General features: G+C 50.5%; 1 protein-coding gene across 1 annotated transcript; it reads right to left on the bottom strand.

Annotated features, from left to right (window-relative positions):
• Window positions 1-4: 4 nt before the first annotated feature.
• LOC125424854 (zinc finger protein ZFP2-like) lies at window positions 5-7832 on the bottom strand (the record flags this gene model as incomplete). The annotated part of the gene is made up of 4 exons (XM_048482292.1): window positions 7765-7832; window positions 6511-6637; window positions 3876-4016; window positions 5-1659 (listed from the first exon to the last, which is right to left on the bottom strand). Coding segments are annotated over exons 2-4 (1830 nt in total), but the record flags the coding sequence as incomplete, so codon positions are not given.
• Between the last annotated feature and the right edge of the window lie 3204 nt (window positions 7833-11036).

Below are 11036 nucleotides of genomic sequence, written 5' to 3'. Positions count from 1 at the left end.
CAGTAAGGTGTGAACTGTGAGCAAAGCTCTTTCCACACTCCAAGCATTGATGTGGCCTCTCCGCAGTGTGGATTCGTTGATGGATAGTTAGCTGTGAACTGTCAGCAAACCTCTTTCCACACTGGAAACATTTATGTGGCTTCTCCCCAGTGTGCGTACGTTGATGAGCAGTAAGGTGTGAACTCCGAGCAAAGCTCTTTCCACACTCCAAGCATTTATGTGGCTTCTCCCCAGTGTGGATTCGTTGATGGACAGTAAGGTTTGAACTGTGAGCAAAGCTCTTTCCACACTCCAAGCATTTATGTGGCTTCTCCCCAGTGTGGATTCGTTGATGGATAGTTAGCTGTGAACTGTCAGCAAACCTCTTTCCACACTGGAAACATTTATGTGGCTTCTCCCCAGTGTGGATTCGTTGATGGACAGTAAGGTGTGAACTGTGAGCAAAGCTCTTTCCACACTCCAAGCATTTATGTGGCTTCTCCCCAGTGTGGATTCGTTGATGGATAGTTAGCTGTGAGCTGTCAGCAAACCTCTTTCCACACTCCAAGCATTGATGTGGCCTCTCCCCAGTGTGGATTCGTTGATGTTTAGTTAGTTGTGAACGTGAAGCAAACCTCTTTCCACACTGGAAACATTTATATGGCTTCTCCCCAGTGTGCGTACGTTTGTGAGCAGTAAACTGTGAGCGTGAAGCAAAGCTCTTTCCACACTCCAAGCATTTATATGGCTTCTCCCCAGTGTGCGTACGTTGGTGATCAGTAAACTGTGAGCGTGAAGCAAAGCTCTTTCCACACTCCAAGCATTTATATGGCTTCTCCCCAGTGTGCGTACGTTGGTGATCAGTAAACTGTGAGCGTGAAGCAAAGCTCTTTCCACACTCCAAGCATATATGTGGCTTCTCCCCAGTGTGCGTACATTGATGGACAGTAAGGTGTGAACTCCGAGCAAAGCTCTTTCCACACTCCAAGCATTTATGTGGCCTCTCCCCTGTGTGGATTCGTTGATGGACAGTAAGGTTTGAACTGTGAGCAAAGCTCTTTCCACACTCCAAGCATTTATGTGGCTTCTCCCCAGTGTGGATTCGTTGATGTTTAGTTAGTTGTGAACTGTCAGCAAACCTCTTTCCACACTGGAAACATGTATGCGGCTTCTCCCCAGTGTGGATTCGTTGATGGACAGTAAGCTGTGAATGCGAAGCAAAGCTCTTTCCACACTCCAAGCATTGATGTGGCTTCTTCCTAGTGTGGATTCGTTGATGTTTAATTAGTTGTGAACTGTCAGCAAACCTCTTTTTACACTTCAGATATTTGTATTGTTTCTCCCCCGTGTGGACACGTTGATGGACAATAAGATGTGAACTCTGATTAAAGCTCTTTGCACACTGCAAACATTTGTGTGGTTTCAACCCAGTGTGGACTTGCTGATGGTCAGGAATGTCTCCCTTCCTATCTAACCTCTTGCCACGCTCCAAGCTTTTATCAGAGTTCTCCTTTGCGTTAATTATGCCATGTGTATCAAACCCCTGGGATTCAGCACCCGGTGAAGCAGAGCATTCATCCCCGCTCTTCCATTCTGTTTCAGTGTTTCTTTTTTGCTCTTTTTCATTAAATAAATGGGGTTGTGCTTCTCCCTCCAACTCGTTCTGGGGACCATCAGACTCTGGAATAAAGCAAAAAGACTGGTCAGACCATCACGCAAAGCATAATCAAGAAAAGGAGGATGTTGATGGCACAACATGAATCAATTGATGGAGACACCTTCTGTCATGTATTTATTAGATGTTGATGCTTTCTTGGAGGAGGGTTCCATCTGAGACAAGGTGGCCCAGTGGAACCTCCATGTTCAGAAGCAGCCTTTCTCTAAAGAGGAGAGCTTTGAATCTGCCCCTCTTGTTGAAAACCTTTTAGGGACTCTGACTAGACTTGTCACACCAGAGGCTGGATTAGAGAGACCTTTGGTGTCCGGGGCCGGGGCCAGAGCCCCTCCCTGGATCTGATGGGGCCCAGGCTACAGCAGAAGACCCCCCACAGGAAGGGGCCACCACCAACAACACTGGCCAGCACCGCAGCGGCACAGGAACCACCATCACAACCTTGGGCGGCTGGCAGAAGTAGAGAGACTTTACTCAATGGTGGGGAGCAACACAGCTACATAGCCCAGAAACTCAGAGGATTTTGCTCAACACCAGTCATGTAGTGCCAACGGAGCGGAGGGTGCCCCACCCCGGGCTTGCGCCATTGGGCAGAGGCGTTCCTCCCATTGGGCAAAGTGGGTGGTTTCCCAGGGCGCCCCCTTGTGGCGGGCACCAAAAATTCCAGTTCATTTGTGGGATTTTTTTGTATTTTCAGTGTTTTTTGGTTTTTGGCCTGCAGGGGGCGCGGTTGTTAGGCTAGCAGCACCAAACTTTCAGGGATTTTTCAGGAGACTCTCCTGATGATACCACCCAGGTTTGGTGAGGTTTGGTTTAGGGAGTCCAAAGTTATGGTCTCCTAAAGGGAGTGCCCCATCCCCCATGGTTTCCAATGGGAGCTAATAGGAGATGGGGGCTATACCTTTGAGGGTCCATAACTTTGGACCCCCTGAACCAAACCTCACCAAACCGGGGTGATATCATCAGGAGAGTCTCCTGAAAAATCCATGAAAGTTTGGTGCTGCTATTTTAATAATTGCACCCCTGACAGCAGGCACCCCTTAAATTTCCCCAGATTCTCCATTTAAATCCCCCCCTTCCTGCCAATACTTGTTTTCTTTCTTTCTTTTATTCTCTCAATGCCTAATAACGGTTATTATTATTAAATTCACCCCCTTCACCCCCTATTATTAAATCCACCCCCTTCAGCATGGATTTAAAGGAAGAATCTGAGGCCCCCAATTTAAATATTGAAAGTGATGCTGTTTCAGGGTGGGGAGAATCCACCCGGAAATAGCATCACTTTCAATGTTATTTAAGCTGGGGACCCCGGATTCTCCCTTTAAGGTGGATTTAAAAGGAGTATCTGGGCTCCCTAGTTTAAACACCATTGAAGATGCTGTTTGGGGGTGGATTCCAGCATCACTTGTTTAAACTAGGGAGCCCAGATTCTCCTTTTAAATCCACCTTAAAGGGAGAATCTGGGGTTCACAATTTAAATAACATTGAAAGTGATGCTGTTCCTTCAATTGGGGGGACTGGATACAACACCATAAAATGTTTTCATAGCAGTAATAAAACATTTTGAAAGCATTTTGAAAATGTTTTCAAAGAAATATTTCTGACCTATGTTGGTCAAAAGGGTGTTGTAAGTCTTGTGCACCCATGGGCTTTCCCAAGACAGAAAGGCAGAGGCGGGATCCAGCAGGTTCTCGCAGGTTCCCGAGAGTAGATTACTCATTATTTGTGTGTGCCGAGAGGGGGTGACTAATTGGTGATTTTGCCACATGATTTTTGCCTCAGTTACGCCCCTCCTCCTCCTCAGCAGCAGCACGCAGAACTTGAAGCAGTCTAGCAGGAGGTGCACCGGCGTGCATGGCAGCCTGCGCCTGCGTGCCTTCGTTTCCCACCCAAGGACCGGCACAGCGGCTGCGTCCTTGCCACAGCCCCGCCCAGGAATGCCCCGCCCCAGGATGCCCGGCCATACTCCCATCGTGCCCCGCCGAGTACCATTGGCGCTACACCACCGTTTGAATCCCACCACCATGGGAACCTGTTACTAAAATGTTTGGATCCCACCACTGGAGAAAGGAGTTTCTCGTTCGCCTCCGCCTGTGGCACCCATTGCTTCTTAGGAGGCAGGATCCCCGGCAGCCGCTCTACCGCCACTCCCTCCTCCTTCATGGATTGGGCTGCATGTCCTAGAAGAGGCGACCTTGCTTTCACCAGACAAGGAGGCACCTACCTGCTGATTTCTCAGTTTCTTCTGTGTCTTGGACAACTGGATCTCCTGCTTCTTCCGCTGGGCTTACGGGTCCAGGTTTGGGAACCAGAAGTTGCTCTTTGGGGGAAAGAGACAGACGGTCAACTTCCAGACATCCCAATTCTAGGGGGAAAAGAAGTAGAATTTTTTTTTTAACCCTAAAAGATCTGCGTGGTGGGAAGAGAGGGAGATCCTGATTGGATCTAGAACAGAGGTCGGGAACCTTTGGCACCGAGGGAGCCATTTGGACCCGTTTTCCACGGAGGGGAGGGCACTTGGAGCCGCAGATATTTTTGGCATTTGAAATGAGGATAGCGCTGTATATGTTGGTTTTTGCCTTCATGCTTTGTATAGACAGTTGAAGTGTGTTGTTATGGAGTCCATGCGGTGCTACAGAGTAAATTGAATTTTACTTGTATGGAGTGTGGATTTTGAACATTTTTTGTGGGGGTGTGCGGGTAAAGGGTGGAGCCTCATGGGCACGTGCACTGGGGAGAGAAAGTGGGGAGGAGATCCCTTTTTTGTAGCGGATGGCTCTGTAGTGGCAGCTGCATGCTTGCTTGCCTGGGCAGCTGGGGTGAGGCTTGGGACACCAGGACCTCTGAGTTTCTGGCTTTCCCGGGCACCACCTCCTCCTCCATTTTTCCCACCTTGTCCTTTTTCCTTCTCCCGGTCTCTCACGCCCTCCTCCCTCTTCCTCCCCTCCTCAGCACACCGCCCTCTTCTGTGACCAGCCCTCCACCTTTTTTCCCTGCCGGAGCTTGTCGGATCCATAAAGTTCCCCCTCTCCACCTCGGCCCCGTCCAGGCGTCGGTTCCTCCTTCTGCTTCCCTCCTTCTCGCCTGTCTGGGCATCAGTTCCGGCGCCTGCTGGGGCCCTCTGCAGCTGGGGCCGCCGTCCCGCTGCGCGGGCGCAGCTCCCTTTGCCGCCTGCTGCCCTGGCCGATCCGGCCAGGTCCGCGGGCTCTATGCTGCGCCGCTGCCATCTCCGTCGCCAGCCCCGTCCTCCCTCCGGTCCCACCCAGCCGGCTTGGGCGGCTCGGTAGCCGCCCAACGCTCCCCCGACGCTGTCGACCTTGGCAGATGGACGAGGGCTGCGGCCAGCCATCTCCACGGCGCTCTCACTCGTCGGAGCGCCCGCGGTCAGGGGCTGGCTGGGGCTCTCTGCGAGGTCCGGGAAGGGGAGAGTCCCCACTCCCGGACAACTGTGTTGTGCCCGGGCGGAGCCGCTGTGCAGGGGTGAGGGAGCCGCATGCGGCTCCCGAGCCGCAGGTTCCCGACCCCTGATCTAGAAGGATCCATCTGCTGTTCCTGATAGTGACTCAAAGCGGAGCAGAGGAAAGGGAAGCGCTAGACTACACAGCCACCAGGACAGTATCTTAACCCCCTCCCAAGGCAAGCAGGATCAAACATTCCAGCCTACTGTGGCTCTGACAAACAGCAACCGTCTAAATAGCTTTTCTTCCTTTGAAGAGACCTCACGGGAAAAGGCAGTGACGGATCCCCCAAAACTGCTACTAACAATCCAGAAATAATTTTTTAAGACTTATACATTTGTCTCTTTATTGAGGACATTTTTTAATACTACTCAGCCTCAGAACGGCATACATTTTCCCTCCAGCCCCGGAGCAGGGAAACAGAACCTGCTGAGCTGAACTCAAAAAAGAACTGGAGAGCTAGAATTCAGCAAGTGAAGCCCACCCCCCACCCCCCACTTACTAAAGTTCAGCCTGGAAAAGTTCAGGCTGGAAAAGTAGCCTGTTCAGTTCAGGCTGCAAAAATGCCCTGGTGGGAACTACACTTCCCAAGAGACCTTGGGGCTCGCAAGTTCTCTCCAGGGAAGTTTAGTTCCCAACAAGCCGCTTTTCAGCCTGAACTAAAGAGGCCGCTTTTCCAGCCTGAACTTTTTCAGGTTGAACTAAGGTAAGTGTGGGGGGGGGGACTGTGGGGGGAAGGGGCGCCACAGGGAGGAAGGGGGCGATTTTCTGCCCCCTAAGTATGTGCCTGGTGCTCAGCACACACACACACACCCCATATCCCCTTATAGCTTTGCCTCTGCCCTACTGAGAGCATCCAGAGCCCTTCTTGGTAGAGGTGGAAAGTTCTGCCAAGCTGCAGTTGACTTACAGCAACACTGCAAGCTTTTTAGAGAGGAGACAGACAGAGGTGGTTTCCCACGGCCGCCTTCTGCACAGTGACACTGGTCTGTCTTGGTGGTCTCCCATTCAACCACAAATGAGCTTCTAACATAAGGTGACCAGATTGTCACCTTTTTAAACCGGGACCAGGGTGGGCGCGCGGGCGTGCGCGTGGGCATGCGCGGCCGCAGCAGCGCACTGCCTTCTGGGGCGCTCCCCTGTTTCCCGCCCCCGGAACCGGGAGCGCCCCAGAAGGCAGTGCGGCAGCCTTCCAAAAATCGGGACAGTAAAAAATCCCCGTGGGACAAATTGGTTTAAGGCGGGACTGTCCCGCCAAAAGCGGGACGTCTGGTCACCTTGTTCTAACAGCTGATGAGACTGGGCAAGCCTGGGCCATCCAGGTCCGAGATGGGGGGTCCTTCTTAGAAGGAAGGACTTCTGCCTTCAGTATGTGTGAGTCAAGGGGAAAGAGAGCCTTACCCAGAGAGGCCACATTCTGACCATTGTCCTCCATGACTTCCTTGTGAAGCCTTCTTTGGTCTGGATCCAGCAGAGCCCATTCCTCTTCAGAGAACTGAATAGACACATCCTCATAGGTCACCAGACCCTGAAAAGCGAAACAAATACAGAAAATCTGGGAGTCTTAGTAGACCATAAGCGAAACATGTTAGCAGTGTGATGCAGCAGCCAAGAAGGCCAATGCGATTCTGGGCTGTATCAATAGGATTATAGTGTCAAGATCGAGGGATGTAATTGTACCTCTCTATTCTGCATTGGTTAGACCTCATCTGGAATACTGTGTATAAGTCTGGGCACCACAATTCAAGGAGGATATTGACAAGCCGCAATGGGTCCAGAGGAGGGCAACCAAAATGGCAAAAGGTCTGGAGTCCATGCCCTATGAAGAGAGGCTTAGGAAGTTGGGGATGTTTAGTCTGGAGAAGTGAAGGTTAAGAGGTGACATGCTAGCCATGTTTAGATATTTGAAAGGATGTCATGTTGAAGAGGGAGCAAGCTTGTTTTCTGCTGCTTCAGAGACTAAGACCAGGAGTCATGGGTTCAAGAGATTCCACCTAATGATTAGGAAGAACTTCCTGACAGTCAGGGCTGTCCAACAGTGGAATTCACGGTCTCGGAGAGTGGTGGAGTCTCCTCCATTGGAGGTTTTTAAACAGAGGCTGGATGAACATATTAGCTTTAAAAAGGGTTTGGACAGATTTATGGAGGAGAAGTCAATCTATGGCTACCAATCTTGATCCTCCTTGATCTCAGATTGCAAATGCCTTAGCAGACCAGGTGCTCAGGAGCAGCAGCAGCAGCAGGCCATTGCTTTCACATCCTGCAGGTGAGCTCCCAAAGGCACCTGGTGGGCCACTGCGAGTAGCAGAATGCTGGACTAGATGGACTCTGGTCTGATCCAGCAGGCTAGTTCTTATGTTCTTATATGTCGGGAGTGCTATGATTGTGTGTTCCTGCATGGCAAGGGGTTGGACTGGATGGCCCCTGGGGTCTCCTCCAACTCTACGATTCTATGAAATGTAAGAATTCTTTCCTTTCTAAGGCCAATCCAAAATAAGATGTTGACGTCCATGGTTTAAACCTCCATCAGATGTTTTTATTTTTTATCTAGTGAACAGGACAGATAACAGAGTAGGGAAAGATTCTCCACAGCCTACGGGTGGGGTGGGGGAGGGGGAGAGACACCCGGGGCGAGGTCCACAGTCCCACACTTACCGCAGCAGGTCGCAAGGAATCTGCTTCCTCTCTGTCCCCAAAAGCTAGCAAAGAACGTGTGGCACCACCTGGAAGGATAAAAAAGTAAATGCAAAACATTATGTGCTTTTTTGAGGAGGGAAGAAAAGGTTCTCTCTGGTTGATTCCCCACTGGCAGGTTTGACCTAGGTTCAACCTAGGTTTGACTTAGGTATTCCCCACAGCCGCTGAGTTCGACACGGTTCCGTCCCAGCTTCACCCCCTCAAACTGTCAAATTCCGACTCCATCAGGGAGGTACAACTTTTTCAGCGAACCTAGGTCGAACTCAGGTCGAAGCCGGTAAAGTGGGGAATCATCGAGGAACTGTTCCCTCCGGTCAGCCAATCACAGTTCAGTGTTTTGGGCATGCTCAGAACGAAAGACTCACAGCGGGGGAAAGCGCGCCCTTTAAAAAAAATCCTTCTTGTATATGAAGCGATGGCCATACATATAAACAGCACACGTTTGCACGCTGCTTTTAGCTACATAGAGCACTGATTTGTGGCTATGTTGCCGTTATGTTAAAAAAAAACGGACGCATGTTCACGTTCCCATGGTAACACGACAGCCAATCGGGAACAAAGAGCAGAAGAGGCGCTGAGGTGATCCCGCCCTCTGAGCTCAGCTCTGGTGGGACGAACTCGGCTGCTGTGGGGAGTAACAATGGAGTCGACCTAGGTCAGTTCCTTTTCAGGGAACCGGGTCGAATCTAGTCGACTCTGCAGTGGGGAATCAACCTCTGTCTTGGCTCATGATGTCAGGTGTGTCCATAGTTTGGCTAATTTTCTGCTTGCACGCTTTTGCCAATGCAACCTTGGGACCGTTATCACATACAAACCTACCACACAGCTTTCTGGTTCTTCAGAATTCGAGAATTAACAAGGACGAGCTTTAAAATGCAAGTAACAGGAATCACAGAGCTGGAAGGAGCCATCCAGCCCAACCCCCTACTCAATGCGGGATCAGCCTAGATCAGGGGTGTCCATCTCTGGGGCTTCAGATGTTTATGGACTACAATTCCCATCAACCCCTGCTGGCATGGCCAGTTGATGGGAATTGTAGTTCAAGAACATCTGAAGCGCCAGAGTTGGACAACCCCGGCCTAGATTATCCCAGATAAGTGTTTGTCCAGCTGTTGGTTAAACGAGGAGTTCACCACGCCCCTAGGGAGCTGATTCCACGGTTGCCAACTCTTACCGTAAACAGTTTTTACCTAATATCCAGTTGGAACCTTTCCGGGGTGTTGTGTGGATCCTCTGAAGAGGACGGCCATAGGTGCAGGTGAAGCATCAGGAGAAAATGCTACTAGAACACGGCCATTCAGCCCGGAAACCACACAACACCCCATTGCTTCCGGCCGTGAAAGACTTCAACATGACATGGAACCTCTCCGCTTGTAATGTAAACCCATTATTGCGAGTCTTATTCTCTGCTGGGGTGCTGTGTGGTTTCCGGGCTGTACGGCCGTGTTCTAGCAGCATTCTCTCCTGACGTTTCGCCTGCATCTGTGGCTGGCATCTTCAGAGGATCTGATGGTAGGAATGGAAAGCAAGTGGAGTATATATGCTGTGAGGTCAAAAGGTGAGGCCCTCTGAATAGAGTAGCCTGGTATGTGAGTCACAAAGAAGTCTGTAGCCTGGGAGTAACAATGCAGATAGCAAGGTCAATAGGTGAATGCATCTGAATAGAAGTATCCTGGTCTTGGTGTACGAGTGGACAATACGTGAAATATGAGCAGCCTATGTGACCAGGATACTTCTATTCATTCAGATGCATTCACCTATTGGCTGCTATCTTCATTGTTACTCCCAGGCTACAGACTTCTTTGTGACTCAAATACTTCAAGAGAGCAATCATGTCCCTCCCTCAGCCTCCTCGTCTCCAGACTAAACATGCCTTAGCCCCTCAGCCTTTCCTCGAAGGGCTTGATCATCCTCTTCATCACTCTCCTCTGCACTGGCTCCATTCTGACTACATCATTTTTCAAGTGAATGTAACTGTACTCAATTCTCCAGGTGAGGCCTGACCAATGCAGTGTACAGGGGGAATATGACACCTTATTCATGCATGCATGCATGCATGCATGCATGCATTCATTCATTCATTCATTGGATTTTAAACCGCCCATCCCCGAAGGGCTCTGGGCGGCGTACAGCAGGCCTGCAACAACAATACACAGTAACATTAAACACAGCAGGCTAAAAACAACATTTTACACATAAAAACTAAGGTAATTTAAAACAATTTACAAATCCATAACCATAAAACGCAGCAGCAGCAATAATATATGGCGCCCGATCCCAAGGCCGGGAGGGGACAGTACTGATTAGATAGTATATCAGGCGTGCCAATGATGGCACGCAACACAAGGGCATCCTAGAGGGGGAATCCGTGGCTGGCCTCCCCAAAGCCCGGTGGAACAGAACTGTTTTACAGGCCCTGTGGAATTCACCAAGATCCCGCAGGGCCCGTACCTCTGATGGAAGAGTGTTCCACCTGGCAAGGGCCAGGGCGGTAGAAGCCCTGGCCCGGGTAGAGGCCAGCCGCATCATGGAGCGGCCGGGGGCCACCAGTAAATTTGCCTCTGCCGACCACAGAGGCCTACCCTGGATGCTATGGCTCTGTTGATACACCCTGTGGTGGGATTCAGCAGGTTTGCTTCACTTCAACAGAACCAGTTGTTTAAAATTCTGCTTGTACACAACCAGCTGTACACAACCAGCAGGAGCAGCAGTGGCGTAGGGGGTTAAAAGCTCATGTATCTAATCTGGAGGAACCGGGTTTGATTTCCAGCTCTGCCACCTGAGCTGTGGAGGCTTATCTGGGGAATTCAGATTAGCCTGTACACTCCCACACAGGCCAGCTGGGTGACCTTGGGCTAGTCACAGCTTCTCGGAGCTCTCTCAGCCCCACCTACCTCACAGGGTGTTTGTTGTGAGCGGGGAAGGGCAAGGAGATTGTAAGACCCTTTGAGTCTCCTGCAGGAGAGAAAGGGGGGATATAAATCCAAACTCTTCTTCTTCTTCTTCTTAAATTATTTGACTCACACCACCAGAACCCGTTGTTAAATCCTTTGAATCCCACCACTGGATACACCCCAAGATGGTGTTGGGCTTTTTTGTCGCTACATCACATAGGCTGCTCATATTTCACTTACTGTCCACTCGTGCACCAAGATCTTGTTCACGCACACTCAGTAGTGTGTCCCCCTTCCAATATTCATGTTTCTCCGTTTTGTTCCCCAAACTTCTAC

Source organism: Sphaerodactylus townsendi, unplaced genomic scaffold (assembly GCF_021028975.2).
Source record: "Sphaerodactylus townsendi isolate TG3544 unplaced genomic scaffold, MPM_Stown_v2.3 scaffold_1233, whole genome shotgun sequence".
NCBI lineage: Eukaryota > Metazoa > Chordata > Lepidosauria > Squamata > Sphaerodactylidae > Sphaerodactylus > Sphaerodactylus townsendi.
The sequence above is the reverse complement of the archived record's forward strand: the minus strand, read 5'-3'. Positions and strand labels throughout refer to the sequence as shown.